Source organism: Portunus trituberculatus, chromosome 46 (assembly GCF_017591435.1).
Source record: "Portunus trituberculatus isolate SZX2019 chromosome 46, ASM1759143v1, whole genome shotgun sequence".
Classification (NCBI taxonomy): Eukaryota; Metazoa; Arthropoda; class Malacostraca; order Decapoda; family Portunidae; genus Portunus; species Portunus trituberculatus.
Genome location: NC_059300.1, coordinates 4,798,325 through 4,817,685, shown reverse-complemented (window position 1 = coordinate 4,817,685; position 19,361 = coordinate 4,798,325). Strand labels below are relative to the sequence as shown.

The 19,361-nt window shown below is 50.0% G+C and overlaps 1 protein-coding gene across 23 annotated transcripts in view; it reads right to left on the bottom strand.

The window, feature by feature from the left end:
• Positions 1 to 19,361, bottom strand: part of LOC123520258 (serine/threonine-protein kinase MARK2-like) — a 126,017-nt gene that overhangs the window by 79,087 nt on the left and 27,569 nt on the right. For 4 of the 23 annotated variants that reach the window (XM_045282387.1, XM_045282375.1, XM_045282379.1 and 1 more), the window contains exon 1: positions 14,842 to 14,881. The exons of 2 other annotated variants lie outside the window; for them this stretch is intronic. Coding sequence is in view for 4 of the 21 variants with exons in the window: in XM_045282374.1 (XP_045138309.1) it covers positions 16,866 to 16,901 (36 nt within the window). In the remaining 17 variants the exon portion in view is untranslated. 17 more of the 23 variants (XM_045282386.1, XM_045282385.1, XM_045282376.1 and 14 more) reach the window with 8 other exon arrangements.

The window sequence follows — 19,361 nt, the reverse complement described above, 5'->3', positions numbered from 1 at the left end:
CTGCCAGCCACACACACACACACGGCGCAGTGTACCCAGGTTTCGTTTCAGCCTTTCGGGTCTTCCATCAGCTACCCCAACACTGGCAGCCTTGCGCCCTCTCGTCTCCCCTTCTTGCCATAATAAACACAAGACATAACAAAGGATACTAAGCTAAGCCTCGCCTGTCATGTTCCCCCTACACACACACACACACACACACACACACACACACACACACACACACACACACACACACACACACACCTTCCTTTGGGTCAGGGCCACGCCGCTATTTTCCGATAGATCTAAATAAGAAACTATTATCTGGATTCGCCCTAAATACTGGATCTATACAGCTAATGTCCCTCATTTTCTTATCCACAGCAATCATCATTTTCATCCACGGATCGGCCAGGCCAAGGAGACGGGAAAGACGGGCCATATTTGCTATATTTACTATCACCTTACCAAAACTTCGGAGCTAACACCACCTCTCCTTTCCTCCTTCCTCCCTTTTGTTTCTTCCTCCTCTATATCCTAGCCATCCCTAGCCCCTACCTCCTCAGCAAGTCTTTTGTCACACACCTCCCTCCTCATCCTCCTTCATCCTCTCTCATTCTTTCATTCTATCTCCCTTGTCTCTTCACTTTCCTGGCCTGCAGCACTTCCCTCTCGCCTCGCCTCGCCTCGCCTTGCCTCCCTGCCTGCCTGCCTTCCCTTCTCCGTTATCCAAACCGCTACCCACACCCCCCACACCCTCTCGACCGTCCCCACTTTACTCAGAGGCCGCTGATTACTCGTCCTCACCCGCTATATGCCTCAGTTAGGGGGACACCACAAAGCGAGTCTCCTCCTCCTCCTCCTCCTCCTCCTGCCAGAGTACCACTTAAATATCCTCTGCTTGTAGTTTTCTTCCTCAAGACAACAACAACGCGAGCGAGTGGAACGACATAGTGACCGCAAAGATGTGGCTATGATTGATGAAGCGAGGATTAGAGAGAGAGCTGTCAGAGTACGATGCTTAGGAATTAGATCAGAACAGAGAGAGAGAGAGAGAGAGAGAGAGAGAGAGAGAGAGAGAGAGAGAGAGAGAGAGAGAGAGAGAGAGAGAGAGTACATGAAGACGGTCGCTGGGTGGATAGATAAAGCAATGGGTCTTAGTCATCACACACACACACACACACACACACACACACACACACACACACACACACACACACACACACACGAGCATGGTGCAATGACTCACACCGCAAGTCATCTCTCAAGGAATAAAGGAAAGAAAAACTAAAACAAAATAAGAATAAAGAAAAAAATAAATAAATAAACAACCAAGCAGATGAAACACAACAGTCACACATTCCCAGACTGGAGATTAAATGAATGACTCGATGAATTGAACCTCTAACCCTTAAAGAAAAAAAAAAATAATAATAATAAAAAAAAAATGGGAGAGAAAAAATAAAAGACGAGAAAAAACCAGATTAAAACCACAAATAAAGAGAACGAGGGAAAACAAAAATGAGAAGATAATAATTACAAAACCACATGCGCGCCTCCTCCATGTAACTCTTGCATAATAATAAAGAAGCAACAACAACAATAAAGAAGCAACATCATCTCAGAATAGCACGAGGCAAAAATAATAAAAAAAAACAGAAAAGAAAAAAGAAAAAGAAGAAGAAAGCAAGTAAGAAAGGAATAAAGGAAACACGATAAAAGGGGAGAAAAAGGAAAAAGGAACAAATATAATGACAGGACATGAGGAAATAACATGATAACCACTGAAGCGATCAATGAAGGTAATAAAGATAAACGAACGAGAGAGAGAGAGAGAGAGAGAGAGAGAGAGAGAGAGAGAGAGAGAGAGAGAGAGAGAGAGAGAGAGAGAGAGAGAGAGAGAGAGAGACCTTTCAAGATGCCAAGGACAAGAACAATAAGACCAAGACAAAGAATATGAACCAAGATGACTAAGAACCAAGCAAGAACAGACAAAAGATAAAAAGAACCACAAATAACAAAGAACCAGGGAAACAAGAACCAGGCTGAACCAATAAACGAGGGAAGGGGAAGGAAAGTCAACTGAACCAAACAAAGAACAAAACGGGAGAGAACAGACGGTACACAAATCACGCAGAAGAGAACCAAGGAATGAGGAACCGTGAAAACAAGAGAACCGAGAGAAAAAGTCATGTAAGAACCACAGGGGATGAAAAAAAACATGAACCATCTTTAATAGAGAAGCAAAGAAAGAGGAACCAAATGAACCGAGAGAACAGAAACGAAACCATTTTACGAACTTGTGATGAAAATGAATAGGAAAAAAAAAAAGTAGTGCGCAAAATCTTAAAAGAACAGAGAACAAAGGGAAACGGGAAATAGAAACGAAGAAAACGAGGAAATAGAAAACAGAATACCCGAGAATGAGAGAAAAGAGAACCATGTAGAACCATCCACCATAAAAAGAACTAGCAGTAATAAAAACGAAAACAGGAAACACTTGAGAGTATAAATTTTCCCAGAACTGAAGAAAACAAGCAGAAGAAAACTAGGAAAACAAAAGATGGAATGATAAAATAAACGAGAGAGAGAGAGAGAGAGAGAGAGAGAGAGAGAGAGAGAGAGAGAGAGAGAGAGAGAGAGAGAGAGAGAGAGAGAGATTGACCTTTCACGTGAACAAAATAAGGATAGACAGATAACATCCCAAACAGAACCAAGGATACCAGAACACCAATGAAAAAAAGGAAAAAAAAAGGAAAATCAATATTTATACAACCCAAAGGACAGAACTAGACAGAATCAGACGCCAAGAACCGTAATTCGAACCACAAGTGACGCAAAACCTCTTATAATGAAGTAGAAGAGCCAGGGAAGCAAATAATGAACATGACACAAAGAAGAAGGAAAAGAAAATACATCCTTTTATATACGTGACAAGGAGGAGGAGGAGGAGGAGGAGGAGGAGGAGGAGGAGGAGGAGGAGGAGGAGGAGGAGGAGGAGGAGGAGGAGGCATGGCACAGTCACCTTCAAGCAGTTAATAATCATGCGGGAGTTTCATTGAGGGAGGAAGGGAAAGAGGAGAGGAAATAAGGGGAGACGAGGGGTCCACTCTCCATTAATGTGAGGGAGAGCCAAGGGAAAGGTGTGTTAAGAAGCGAGGGGAGGGGAGGGGAGGTGAGGTGGAAGGCAAGTTACGTTGGTCAGGAAGAGAGGGTAAGGGTGGAGAAAGAGAAAGAAGGTGGAAGGCTAGTTTAGGGAATGTGTGTTGAAGATAAAGAAGGTGAGGATGAAGGGAAAGATACGTTAGGTCAGAGTAGAAGCGAAGAAAAGGCTGGGAGTGGAAGGTTAGGTTAGGTTAAGTTGGGAAGGTCATGGGAAACTGAAATCAGGATGGGATTAGAAGGCATGAGATGTTACGTTGGGTTAAGTCAGGTCAGTGAGATACGTTTTTTCTTCTTATGTCAGAGTGGAGGGAAGTTTCGAGAAGTCAGAGTGGAGGTGGAAGGTGAGGGAGAAGGTAGTATAGGTGGTGGGTGAGTCATGGCGTTATCAGGTGATGGTGGCGGCTGTGTGGCGCTATCACATCCTCAGGCCCTCCAGTAGATGACACAATAACAGATAGTCCGGACACCCCTCGCCCCAGCTGGCATTATCAGTAAACACAGCCGAGCCCACTGTCTCCTGCCTCACTTATTTTTCTTCTTTCTTTCGTGGATAAGTTCTCACCTCGCCTAAGGCCCTTCCCCTATCCCTGCATGTTTGACACACACACACACACACACACACACACACACACACACACACACACACACACACACACACACACACACTACACCACTACAACTAACTATGTCTCAATGATGCAACTTCAACAAAACAATGCGTAAAAAAAAGCTGAATACGAACGACTTTACACAAATCCCTGCATGTTTGACACACACACACACACACACACACACACACACACACACACACACACACACACACACACACTACACCACTGCAACAATGTCTCAATGATGCAACTTCAACAAAACAATGCGTAAAAAAAAAAGCTGAATACGAACGACTTTACACAATGCTTTACAAAATACTATAAATACCACCAAGACGACAATAATAATAGATGCAACTTTGACACACTGACTGTACTGCACACTGAAGCCTTAGCCAGCGCCTGAATATTTCATTGCTCTGCTCCGTTCCTGGCGTGCCATCCCTTGTATAAAATTATATAATATTAAATAATATACCCCAACGCTGTGTGTAGTCAACCCACGTGCATACTGATTGAGGCTAAGCAAGGCAAAAGGGGGATTGGGAGGAGGAGGAGGAGGAGGAGGAGGAGGAGGACAGAGAAGGGAGGATAGGAAGGGTGGGACAAGGCAAGGCGAGGCGTAGCGAGGCCAGGCGAGGTAATGCAAGGCCGTGCTCAGCTTCCCGCGGCAGGGGTGGAGACATGGTGGTGACCCTGGCTAAGGTGACGTCACGGGAGAGTGGCCGCTGATGGCTTCATTATGAACACTATCACACTATCAACAAGGAAATAGAATGTCCTAATTTGGGCAGTGGCGATCACACCTGTCCTTCCGGCACACGGGCAGCCGAGATACTGCTTAAGTGCCGCATGATTTCAACTCCCGCCTCCGCGTGCCACTCGTACCGGCCAGGTTGGGGGCAGCCCGGGGCCTCACCACACACACCTGGCCGCGTCTTCCCCGGTGCTTCAGTAATGACTATTGAAGGCACGCCAGGCCGAGTCCCTCAGGGCTTGAGCAGGGAGTGAAGGGAGCCCGAACAATGGCGAGCAGGAAAAATCCATTTCAGGAGAGGTGTGGGGCAGAGGAGCCCTCCACCATTCCCTACGTGCAGTACTCCCCAGTGTGCCGCGGCCCGGGGCAAGGCACGAGCACAAGAGACAAATGCATCCACATTATTCCTCGACGAGTAACTAACGAGTTTCCCTTCAATTAATTATCATAATGAACTCGTGATATGCGTCTGGGAAGTTACAATGGTTTAGTTTCATTATCATAATAATTATCATCATTGCCTGCATCACTATTATTACTCCAAACAATATTTCAGTAAGAGCAATACAGTGGGCGCGCGGCGACTGTCCCGAGGTCTTTCATCCTGGAACCACCCACTCCCACGTGCCTACGGCCTTCGCGTCCCTTCACCTCCCGCTAAGCTGCACTCCCACGCCCAGCAGCCAGCGCTCCGCCAAGGGTATTGCTTCCACACCCTCTGGGCACGTACAGCCATGTGAGACAAACGCATCAGACGGCCGTATTGATCATGAAGCGGCCGGGGAACACAACCTTCCTGTGTCCGGTACTAGCCCGCCGATGCCGCTACACCCGCCTACACGTCAGTACCCTAGGGCGACGGGGCTGGCTGAGCGGAGGAGGCAGGTGAAACGGGAGTAAGTGAAGCCAGTGTGGATGTAGGGATAGCAGGGATGGTCATGACAATGGCAGGGTATGGATGTCAGGGTGGGCATGAAGGGGAAGGGTGTGGAGGGTGAGGGGGTACGCTGATACGTAAAGTGTCATCAACAGCAGCTTTCCATCAGTCTCCTGTCACTCAGGGATGCAGGCGTGGAGAGACAGCCCACGCTCACCAGCACACGTCATCACGACCCACTCCAAGCGGTAAGCGTGGCCGCAGGGTCTGTCTGTATGTTCGTCTGTTAGTTCGTCGTTGGCATTGGAATATTTAGTAGACATACAAATCCACCCCTCCCCCCCTCTATCCGCCAAGAATGCCTCGAGGACAAAAACAACAACACAATACACCGCAGTCAAATGTCACGCACAACAAAAGACTAATACAAGACATTATATTGCACAGACTGCTCTCCGCTAATGACGAAACTCTCGCAACAATGACACAGCTAATGACGGCAGGATATGAAAACTGGCAAGACTTCCACTACATCGCGCGCGCACACACACACACACACACACACACACACACACACACACACACACACACACACACACACACACACACACACACTGAATGATACCAGAAAAAAAACATCCAATATCCAATTCTATGAAACACCTCATTAAACACCTGTTGAAGATCCCTACCACACAAAACACCTATGAAACCCAACACTTCCCATCCCCATCCCTCTCTGCCACTCTGCCCTGCCCTTCCCTTCACTCCCACGCTCACACTCACCACTAAACACACCATTCACCATAAGCCACACTGAAACGGCACCTCCACAGCCATGAACCAAAAAAAGAGGTGGAGTTGTAAGGTTAGCAAGGCAGTGTACCCCCTCCACCCTACCCCAACGAGGAGCCATCCACTCTAAGCCTCCAGGGCCTCGTGCCTAATCAACCTGGCCCCGGGAGATATGCACGGTGCCTCCTTGACGACTCTTTCCCCCGCCTGATGAGACGCCCTCCACACACGCTCTCCGCACGCCCTCATTACGCCCTAAAATAAAGCAGAATCCTCGTGAGAGATGGAGAACCTGATGGCGGAGCTTGAGAGAGAGAGAGAGAGAGAGAGAGAGAGAGAGAGAGAGAGAGAGAGAGAGAGAGAGAGAGAGAGAGTCCAGCATGTAAGCAGTAGCGATCAGGTATTCTTAAGTACCGTACACTATAAAGACTGATAGGGACACCCATAGGAGGAGGAGGAGGAGGAGGAGGAGGAGGAAGGCCAGTCCTCACTTCAAGTCCGGAATAACTATAATCTGCTACTGCATACTGGCTTCCCTATGGCTGTTTGTTGGGGAGGGACAGACAGTGGTAGTGGTGGTAGTGGTGGCGGCGCCTAAGCAAAGACCAATGGTGTGTGTGTGTGTGTGTGTGTGTGTGTGTGTGTGTGTGTGTGTGTGTGTATAATTCACCTCGGTCGCCTGCTGGTCACCCAGCCAATCTTCCCCATTACGAAGCGAGCTCAGAGCTCATAGACCGATCTTCGGGTAGGACTGAGACCACATCAACACACATCAAACACCGGGAAAGCGAGGCCACAACTCCTCGAGTTACATCCCGAACCTATTTACTGCTAAGTGAACAGGGGCCACACATTAAGAGGCTTGCCCATTTGCCTCGCCGTGTGTGTGTGTGTGTGTGTGTGTGTGTGTGTGTGTGTGTGTGTGTTGTGTTTAAGACTAATCAGAGAACAGAGAACTAACTGGGCTCCTTAACACACACACACACACACACACACACACACACACACACACACACACACACACACACACACACACACACACACACACACACCTTAAAACAAGGAAAACAATAATGCTTTCAACAACAAACGGGGAAACAAAACAAACACAGCCCTACCATCTCTCCCGGCGCCTGAGAGAGAGAGAGAGAGAGAGAGAGAGAGAGAGAGAGAGAGAGAGACTGGACGCTATAGTGGAGAAAAATGTCGAGCCTCTGCTTAATTAAACACAGCTCCATAGTGCTGCTCTTCCTCTTCCTCTTCCTCCTGTCTTCTCGTTTAATTAGCTCTCTATAACCAAAGCGTCACTTCGGCCCACATCTGACCTTTACTGGTGCTTGCTCACGCGCGCTCCACACACACACACACACACAGAGAGAGAGAGAGAGAGAGAGAGAGAGAGAGAGAGAGAGAGAGAGAGAGAGAGAGAGAGAGAGAGAGAGAGAAATATCACAAAGCAGGAGAGATCAGATCGGGTGAGAAGGAAGTGCGGAGAAAGGAGACAACAGCCCCAGCAGCCTCCCTCCAGCCTTCCCTTCCCTCCACTACCCACACTCCACACTTAGCTTGTCGATTCCCTGCACATCACTTTAAAATGACATCAACTGCAAGTAAGACACACGCCTACGCTAATTCTCTCTCTCTCTCTCTCTCTGTTGTGGTTGTCTTTCTATACAACTCTATGTAACTCTCTCTTCCCTACCTCACCACACGCGCTGATATCACCATCACCACATCACCCATTCACCACCGCCGGCACTTTTCCCTCGTCAACTGTCCCGCCTCCCGAAGAAGCAGACTGTATCTGCGGCGCCTCCTCCACTATATTGATCTCTCTCTCCTCCTATACATCCCACCGCCATTCATTTTCTCCCCCCGAGTTCCTTCCCCTCAGCTACGAGTTTCTCCTTCCGGGCCAAGAAAGAGGCTGGCCAGGTTCTCGCAGCACCATTGGGAGGCGCAACGGCCTTAGCATTGCTCCTGCGGAGTGTGCTATCTCGCGGAAGCACAGGTGAGCTGCTTTACACTTCCGCGTTGCATTTTTACCACTGGTTCAGCTTTCTAGGCGGCGTATGGCAAGGAGCTGCATCGCCAGGATCTGTGGGACTCAGCCTCCCTACACGGGTCATGCGGGCAGCAAGACGTGACGTGACGTGACGGGGTAATAAGTGGGACGGTGAGAAGTGTTGGGGAGGGGTGGGGGAGGGGGATGAAAAGCGCTTCCAACTCGTGTTGCGGCACCGCTACGTGAGAACAAAGAAGTTAAACGGAGCCAGGACCCGGAAGTAACCACAAAACAACGGGCGAGAGACCCTCCTTCACAAGCAACGGGAGGCGAGCACCTCAAACACTACCGCTACCCTTCCCACGCCTCCACACACACACACACACACACGATCAAGTCTCACCCTAATCAAGCCAGCGGCATAACGACCGACCCTAAATTTGCCAACTTTTCAACAGCAGCGGCTTGCCGCCGTCCACTGCAATCTTGGTGAAAAACGAGATTTTAATGGAGCCTCCAACTCGGATAATCAATAGCGTGGCAGACCTTCCCTACATGCCACACACAACCCTCCGCCAGCCAAAAGTGCCCAAAGATGCTCCAAATCGATAGCCGTTTCCCTACATGTGACGAGAAGCCAAAGGCGCACCACGACTCTCCAAGTGTCTGGCTGGCACCGGGTCTGCTAGCGTCTCGCGGTTCCCTCCCTCTCCAACACAGCAGTAATCTGGTGACCGACCACACACACACACACACACACACACACACACACACACACACACACACACACACACACACACACACACACACTGCTGACTAAGCCACTCGCAGGCCACGCCAAGTCTTCTCGCCCCGGCGGGACCGCCGACGCAGCTAACTCTTCAAAGGATGAAACGCGAAGTTTAACCAAACTGGGCGTCGGTGTTTATCGGCCGCGTTCTGAATCCACACCTGTGTCACGCAACGCCCAGAGGAAACCACACAGGTCCCTCAAGGGCTCACCAGGCGATGAGGCGCTAGCCCGCACTCTTTCCTGGCCCGTCGCTTCCCTTGGAGACTACGAGAGCAACTCACCTTTACTCGCACCTCGCCGACGGCCTCCCCCTCCCATCCCCCACCTCTCCCTTATTCCCTCCAGCCCTCCATAACTGCGCCTTAATTATTCGGTCATGTCGGACCCCGGGCTGACGACGGAGGCACACGAGGAAGCCCAAGTGTCCTCCCCGAGAGACACAGGCAGACGACACACATCACCTTCCCTAATCAAAGGAACCGTCGGGCCTTGTCACCGGAACGAGTTATTTCGGCCAGGTCGCTCTCCCGTCTAATGAATGAAAGCCTTCCAAGCGCTTGCATCTGGGATTTCTTCTCTTCCTGCCTCGTTTTCCAATGCACGTTCACCAAGGTTAGGAGGAGGGAGGCGGGGGTTGGGAGGATGCATGACGGTCACTGCTCGCCTGCCGCCAGCAAATAATCCCCCTTCCCGCTCCTCTCTTCTTCCCTTCCTTTCCTCGCCTGTCACTGCTGGGGCATCTTGCTGCTGCTCCCTCCCCCTTCCTTACCTCCCACGCCTCCCACACTACGCCGCAGACGGAGCGCTCAGCCTTACCGACAGGGAATCTCGAGTCCCATTCACCGCAGCCCGTGTTTACTATACTACAGCTTTCTACACCAGCATTTCTTCCCGGTGAATGAAAAGAAAACGCGGACTCGTCGTTGTGTAGAATGAAAACTGCTTCTACAACACTATTTCTTAACTGTTTTCTTTACCTTTTTTTATCCATCCCCTTGACTTACGATGATGCTCCCTCCCTTTCACCTCCCTGCCTACCCTCCCCTCCGCTCTGCTAGTCACGCCCTAAAGGTCTAGCCCACACTCGTCGCCTCCCTCCATTCATACACCGCCCTGACCAGACCAGCTCATCACTGCAGCCTGCCAGCGAGCGTGTATGTGTCTGACACCCCGAGATACTGTTCTTTCCTGTCGTAGCTTTTTGCCATGATTCAATTTAAATTAAAGTGGTGCAGCCGATTTCACGCGACGGAGGTAATGATGATTGCGCCTCGTTTTCAGGTTTCTGTTTGTGCGTGTGGCCCACTTTCCTTGCCTGCAGCCCAGGGGGAGGTGAAGCGGTCACGAGAGTTCTTGGTGTCTTGGGAGCACAAAGGCAGGCAGGCAGGCAGGCGCCCAGGAGAGGAGGGAAAGCGGGAGGGAAAGTCTGGCAAAGGAACGCCCCTCAGTGGTACTGTACATTGGCTACAAAGGAAATCAGGATACCAGGAACTTTTCCCTTCCCTCTCGTCCCTTCCATTCCCTTCAGCAGCCTCTCTACCAACCCTCCTGCGTTACACTTTCCTGTGTGCATCACGATCTATGAACACCTCTCCGCCACCGTCCCCCCCCACACGCACGCCCGCCACGTCACGCCAGCACACTTGGCGCCGCGGCACGTCACGGCACCCACATCAAAACTTTGCCTCTTCCAAGTGTTCGGCTGAAGGCGCTGAGGGAGGGCGCAGGACACTGAGGGAAGGGGTGGAAGACAACAGGTTTTAGTCCACAGAGGGTGTTGTGGTGTCCCAGCAGCGGGTAACGAGATGCTTCCTGCCGCTGCTGCTGGTGCATGACTGAGGGAGGAAAGGAAGGGCGGAGCGACACCACTGTTCCTGCTGCTGTCGGTGGTGGCGGCAGCGGCGGTGGCGGCGGCCTGTGCAACGGCGCATGACCGAGCTTTGTCCGCTGCTCCTCCCTCACCGCCACGGCCGCCAGCGGGACTTCACCTTCCTTCGGCCTACGAGTACAAGGCCTGCAAGCTGCCAACACCAGGGCTGGCCGGGAAGGACTCGCCGGAAAAAAATAAATAAATAAAAAAAAGTAATCATGGAAGTAGTATGACAGGAAGACCCACACAAGCATGTCACCTTCAAGGGCACCTTCTGTCTCGCGCCTCCTCCTCCTCCTCCTCCTCCTCCTCCTCCTCCTCCTCCACCACCACCACCACCACCACCACCACCACCACGCTCTTCACCACCAACCCCAACACAGCCTACGAAGACCTGCAACACCACGCCAGCGAAGACCTACACCACAGCCAGTTAAAATCCACTAATCTAGAGGGACTTCAATCGAAATACAGGCGATCTCTGCGCCAGCCAGTATGTCTCTTTGTCCTGTTTCATCCCTCCCATCCACACTATCCACACATCCAAGACTATGTTGTGTGGTAAAGAGGGTCAACATCCGCCCTTTCCACATCCTCTACAAATGATGACGGCACAGTAGTTCCAAGCCACGAACGCTCAAAAAAGGCCGTGCGGTCACGAAATCCTGAAGTTATTCGTACACGTTTGTTGAAAAAGTTAAAACGTGTGTGTGTGTGTGTGTGTGTGTGTGTGTGTGTGTGTGTGTGTGTGTGTGTGTGTGTGTGTGTGTGTGTGTCCGTCTTGATAAGGTGGTGTTGAGTGGACTGAGCGGGAGGTCATGCTGCAATGCCACATCATAAGCTGATTTCAGTTGCACAACACACAAATATTTCCCGACAAACGAAAGTAATGCGAAGCCATAACTTGTAACCTACGAATCAGTCAACTTGAAGGAAAGACAATACAGAGAGAGAGAGAGAGAGAGAGAGAGAGAGAGAGAGAGAGAGAGAGAGAGAGAGAGAGAGAGAGAGAGAGAGAGAATAAACAAGCATCGAGAGGTATGAATCAAGAAGTGTAAGAACAACACCAAACACCACACTGTAAACACTAAGAGGAGACAAGGAGGACCACCACCACCACCACCACCCACGTCCTCCACCAACCAAACCCTTAAACCCTTAGTCAAATTAAGGGAACAGTTTAAAACAATCCAGGCCCTGTTAGGTGCTGACCACGACGACCATCACCCCTAGCCCCACCACCTTCACCCTTACGCCCTTTCACCCCACCACCACCACCACCACTACACCCCAGGCGCTCATCCTCCTCACCAGCACCACCACGAACACAACAACAACACCCCGAGTCAGTAAGATATTTGGTTTCTAAACATGTCACGCGATAAGAGATAAAAAAGGCGAGATCCAACACGTCCACAATAATTCAACAACGCGTCCTTGATTTACTCATTACCGCCATTTTTCTGCACGCGAGCTGAGTCAGAGCAAGGACTGTGAAGAGTAGTACAAATAATAATCTATCATAGCAAAGTCTCACACTCACACAAACTTGCAACTGGATAAATACATCAGCGTTGAAAGATTGCCTGGCCGAAAGACCGACCGACCGACTGACTGCTGTTTATCTGATTCAAAATTATCCCCCCAGCCCCTCTCCCCTCTCTCAGCAGAACTAAAACCATCCAAGGATACAGCGACTAATCCCAAGTATCGTAAAAGACTAAGTAATGTATCGAGTTTCCTGCTTCAGTGTGTGTGTGTGTGTGTGTGTGTGTGTGTGTGTGTGTTCTTAATTTTTACTAGTTTTTCCCCAGAGAACATTTTTTTTTTATCTCTTTCTCTATTTATATGTCCGTGTTGTTTTATTCCATGTTGTCTATATTGATTTGCTACCTGGCTATTCCTGTGACAGTGAGAGAGGTCAGGTATGTATCTAGCAAGCCAAACTTGCCACAATAATAAGTTTTTATGATATTCACGATACTCAGATCAATAAAATGCCAATTCGTCTCAATACTTCTGTCATGTGGGACTTGTATAGGGGTGAAAATCTGCCCTATAAAGAGCATTAAAATTTTACTGGTATTCTGAGCTTAAATTTTATCACTAACTTCCCAACTCAACACTAACGCGTCCCACTCAAGTAACAGGTATTAAATTTTCACACACAGTAAGTCTTCAGCCAGGTAACATCTTTCTATTTTCTCTAGCCCAACTTACTCCAGTACCCAGGTAAAAGTTTCCTCCTCCACTCCTTCCCTTGCTCCACACAAACCCACTGCTCAACTCGACACCACTCAGCACCTCCCATGTCATGCCGAGAAGAGGAGGATATTACGAAAAGATATTTAAGGTAAAGTATATCCTGACCGTGATACTGGATAAGGCCCCCTCCCCATCTTCCCACCTACCCTTCCCTCCATTCCCCATGCCCCTATCGTGCTCTGTGGTGAGGAACGAAACCCCCGCCAACCCCCAACCCCTCATAACATCAGAGTGAACGTGACGCAACGCCCCCACAGACTTAACTTGAGCCTTACATAACACGCTGGCTGAGGTACAATTATGATACATATTACGTCATTCTGTATTATGATCGGGCACGGCAGCACCACTACCACCACCAGGTCTACTATACTACTATCGCCTACAACCACCTCCTCCTTTTCCACCACCACCACCACCACGACGACCAGTCTCTATCCCTTCACCTTCATAAGAGTCAACAGCATAAAAAAAATATAAATAAATAAAAAAAACCAAGACCCGGTTCCTGAAACACACACACACACACACACACACACACACACACACACACACACACACACACACACACACCAATTACAAGTAAAGTTCACAAATATGCTGCAGTCTGCCCCACCTTCCTCCTCCTCCTCCTCTTCTTCCCCCAACAGGAAAGGCTTTTACCCTCCCCTCTCTCCCTCCCTCTCCTCCACTACCAACTAACACCATAACTATGTTCATTATTGCAGCAACAACAACCTCCATCTCCTCTTTCTCTTTCCTCCTCCTCTTCCTCCCTCACAACTGCATCTCGTTCCTTCTCTTCCTCCTCCTCCCTTCATCTCTTTCAACACCACAATAGGTACCCATCTCCTCCCCAACCATCACCTCTTTCAACATCACCAGGTATACACTTCCTCCACTCACCATTACCACCACCACCACCAATCAACATCCACCTCCTCCCGACTGCTTCCGAGCTGCCTGTCCTTGTTCTGACGCTAACCTCCCTTTCACTAACCCCACACTGCCAACACCCACCTCCCCCAACCCGAACCCCGCAGCGTCTCCCTCATCTCCAGCCCCACCCTAGCTCTCCAAAATTCACTAGGATTGCAATCTAACCCCCAGCACCACTCGTCTCCACCCTGATACCATTCTGGTCCCACATATATCCACTCACTGCAGCCACATCCTCCCACACATCTTTCACCGCATCCCCCACATCTCAAAAGCACAACACTCCCTAACCACCAGCCCTCCACAACTCGACCCCACCAGCACCACACAGCCGGCCCCCACATCCTAAACCCGCCCTTGCCACACACACACCCTCCCCACATAATAACCCTCCGGTCTCGCCTCTGTCCTTCGCAGGCCCCGTCGGCTCGGCGTCGCCTTCGGGGCCCCACCTCGCCGTCCCTGCCTCACCAGCATCCTGCATACCATCCCTCGCGTCCTGCCGGCGCCTGTGTGGAGGCCGGGATCTGGGCTGCCGGCGGGAGGCGACGCCTGTCGAGACAGTAGTACGTACTACCAACTGACACTCATCAATCCACCAGCACCACGTTAACCGCCGAGTGCTGCACCACCACCGTCAACACAACACTGGCGACACTGCAGCATTCAACAACATCCACAGGATAACGTTTCACTTTGTACATCAATCCAGGTAATTTCCACTCGAAATGCTGCACAGGGATCGAAAATAACAATAGCGCAAAGGAGCGACATGCACGCACCACCCCGCCATGAGCACTCCCAGGAACTAACTCGCGGCGGCCGGTCAAGCCCAGCACCGGGATCCAACCGACGGCTCGTTGCCACACGCCGCCACACTCACTCTCCCCTGCACTTCTTTACCTTCTGTCACTTCTCCGGGGCTTCCGACACAATGCAGACGCCTACAAATAAAAGTTAAATACAACCCAGAAACTAGAGTGGGGGCTGTGTCGCGGGGCAGCGATGAATTACTTGGCAAGACGTGGTAGCTGAGGCGGACCAGCTGGGAAGAACAGTCTGTGTAAAAAGTTGGAGGCGGTGCCCGCGGGGGTGTGTGAGTCTGACCACCGCCACCACCACCGGCGTCAACACTCCTCTCCTCCCCTGTACCCTTCCTCACACCCTGCTGCACCACACCACAGCTACACACGCCACCCTCACCGACACCACCTCATCACATCCACCCACCCACCCTCCCTCCCTCCCTCCCTCCCATCCAGTACCTAATAACACAGCAACGCAGCCGCCGCTACCTGCAGTACACAGCTAAAATTTCCAATATTACAACAGACTAAACACCGCCATACATACACACAGCCTTCCACCCCAGCAGCACCATAGCGCATCCACCCCAGCAGCACTTCACACCCACATTATCTCCACCCTGCCCCACCTGCATCAGCACATCGCAGCCACAACACCCCCACTCCCCCACCCCCGTGCAGCAGCACACCACAGCCATCCCGTCTCCCTGACCTCCATAACACAGCCGCGGAGTAATCAAGTGGCAGACTCGTCCAGCTCCTCTTCACGCCATGCGATTAGCACGAAGCATGGGAGGCAGACACGAATGTTGCCTTTAACCTAGACACGTGATATGTAAGGACTGATTCTATTTCTAATGAACTGCGACACCACGAATCTTTTCAGTCCATTGAAATTATTTAATATATATATATATATATATATATATATATATATATATATATATATATATATATATATATATATATATATATATATATATATATATATATATATATATATATATATATATATATATATATATATATATATATATATATATATATATATATATATATATAATGCCATAGCAACGTCTAGTTCCGTCCCTTTCCTCTCATTGGAACCCTGACACATTCCGTGCCCGTGTTGCAAATACATTTCAGTCGCAGCGGTAGGTCACGGTTCAATGCAATCATTCACGTTTGTGTGCAGCGCTGCTCGAGGCTGTCAATGTGCATGACTCCAAAGGTCGCGACTATACAAGACTAATAATAGCAGCAGCAGCAGCAGCAGCAGCAACACCACCAACAACAACAACAGCAACATTAACAGCAACAACAACAGCAGGCGCAGCAGCCCTTCGCTTGGACCATGACAGCCCAGTGTCCGACAAACCGTGAAACACTACCCTGGCGTCAGGTGCAACTCTGTCTCCCACCGCCGCCGCTCTCCGCTACGCCTCTCGTCCCCACGTCCGGGAGCTGCTGCTATGAACCTTGCTCCTGCAGGCTGGCTGAACACTCACCTAACGTAGTATGAATATCACAGGCTGTCGTCACATCGCGATAACAGCTCCACGGCCCGGCTACCTCCCCTCCTCGGTGCATCCCGCTAGTCAGCCACCCAGCAGCCGTGACAAGACAGGCCCCAGGACCCCCCCCCATCGACTACCTGCTTCGGAAACGCTATGGCCCGTGATCGACACCCGCGAACCAAATTATTTTTCTCTCTTTTTACGGTATGGGTTCCTTCCTGCCCACGATCAACAACAGGAAGCCCTCGCACCGCCCCGCGTTACACTCACACAATACACAGCCGCCTCTGTAGCTGTAGCATCAAGCTGTAAAGGACTTGTGAACATGAGCACTACCAAATTCTGCTCCTTGACAGCTTCTAGTGAACGCATAACTACACAGCACAGTTCCTTGGAGCGCAGGACTCAAGCACGCCGCGGCAGCCAACAAAAGATAGTGTTTCCCACGAGGAGGCTTCCTCCGTAAAACTATGAGATACTCACCCTGGTTGATCCGCCAGCGACACTTGTTGCCCTTACCTGCAAAGGAAGAAAATGACCATCAGTAACAGTGAACCACAAAAACAGTTAATGAACAAAACCGCTTAACAATGATAAAAGAATCCACCACAATCAGCACTAAGCAACATTTCAGTTTAATGCTATGCTAATCATCTTCATCTCTGCAATATGGGTTATACAAACAATTCCCGAGAGACTCTATTGGTTACACTCCTCGGTGGTGACACCCGGCAGGTCTCCAGTGGGTGGGCGGCATTTCTCTGCCAAGCGTGGAGATAGAAAGGCTGGAGGCAGTTGAGAATATTCCTGAAATTGGTGCAGTGGGGCCATCACGGCAACTGACATGTGTCATACTCCATCAGGCGTGCGGGGCGCCTCTAGACGTGATACCTTCCCCCTGCCCTCTCCCCTTGGGTCACGCCTCGGCCCAACGTGGTGTTCAAACCATCACGCTGATTCAATTTCTCCAAAAATACAGGGATGAGCCTCGATAGCCTTGCTCGTTTGGGTGGCGCGCCAGTTTGTTACCGGGTGACGCCACACCAAGCGTGGCTCACCGTGGCTCACTAAACCACATACCAAGACCTTGTGGGCGGCCAGTAGCCGAGGGCTGCCGGTGCACACGACCTGACCGCGGGACAAGTCGACGGCTTCCCTCAACCACGATGAGGACACGCCAACCACCACAAGGCCGCTGCCTTACGCTGAGGGAGGCAAGGGTGGGGCGGCAGGCTCTGTGTGTGTGTGTGTGTCGGGGTGAGTGAGGGGAGTAGGTCGAGGGACATCACTCACCCTAACACCATACGTGACTGCCAGCCACCGTACCGCCCTTACTGCACCCCGCCCACAACTACACCCTGCTCTGTCCATTGCCTGACCCACCACTAGCTCTCCCTCCCCTACACCACCATACACCAACTGCGCATAAAACAATGCCAACACTTAAAACTACCTTACCAATAACAAAAATTATTATAAACGTCAAGAAACAAGCAACGAAGCAAATCCTTTTAACACCAACCTACTAAAATTAATTAAAAAACACAAGTGACAAAAGGAAAAAAATATCGATTACCTAAAGTATTCCATGAAATAAATATAAATCAAGAAAGTGACAAACAAGTGACAGCAATGGCCTCCGTAGATGTGTATTGTGCAATCCTTACTGGGGGAAGGGGAAGAGGGGGGGGAGTGGAAGAAAAAATGTGCACCCTACACGTCGGTCCTTTCACAATGGCAGGACAAAACCTTTATTTAGTCTACCACACAAGACCTGAACACTCCTGACGTCACCACCACTATTACTGCTGCTGCAGGAGGAGGAGGAGCAGGAGAAAGAAGAGAAAGAGGAGTAGAAGATGGAGAAAAAACAATAAGAAAAAATGAGGGCAGTGATGAATAAGAAAAGACCTTGATTACCTTATGTGTGTGTGTGTGTGTGTGTGTGTGTGTGTGTGTGTGTGTGTGTGTGTGTGTGTGTGTGTGTGTGTGTGTGTGTAATTCACTGTTTGTTTGATCTGCTGCAGTCTCTGACGAGACAGCCAGACGTTACCCTACGGAACGAGCTCAGAGCTCATTATTTCCGATCTTCGGATAGGCCTGAGACCAGGCACACACCACACACCGGGACAACAAGGTCACAACTCCTCGATTTACATCCCGTACCTACTCACTGCTAGGTGAACAGGGGCTACACGTGAAAGGAGACACACCCAAATATCTCCACCCGGCCGGGTGTGTGTGTGTGTGTGTGTGTGTGTGTGTGTGTGTGTGTGTGTGTGTGTGTGTGTGTAGGTGCATGCAATCACCATGATAGCATGCATGTACTATTATCTTATCTGTTTATATGAATATTGTAAAGCATGTATGTATGAAAGTATGTGTGGGTGTATGTACGTGTGTATGTTTGTACGATTGTGACGACGACTCAAATCACAGGATGACTCAGTGGAGAGATCGATTGGCGGCGGCGGGAGGTGGAGGCAGAGGTGGAGGTGAGGAACAGAACAATCCACTACCACCACTACCACCACCATCATCATCACCACCCCCTCCTCCTCTCCCGGGGCTTCCTTCCACGTTTTACACCCTGGAGCATTTGGCCGCGCCCTTTGACCGGCTTACAGCGCTACACTTGCATATGTAATTCCCACAAAAATCGTTCCCGCGAGGAGAGGAGACCTGACAAGTCTCGCAACGTGGCCACCAAGAGCACCAACACTACCACCACCACCACTACCGCAGCAGCAGCAACAACAACAACAACAACAACAACAACAACAACAACAACAACAACCACTACCAGCACCATCAGGAGGAAGCAAAAATGGTTAGGAGTCTATGTCCACACAATTTGCAAACCTCATAAATTATTGACATTATGCTGTGGCTTGCGATGTATGTATGTATGTGAGTATGTCCGTCAATATACACACGTCACTATTACACTCTCTCTCTCTCTCTCTCTCTCTCTCTCTC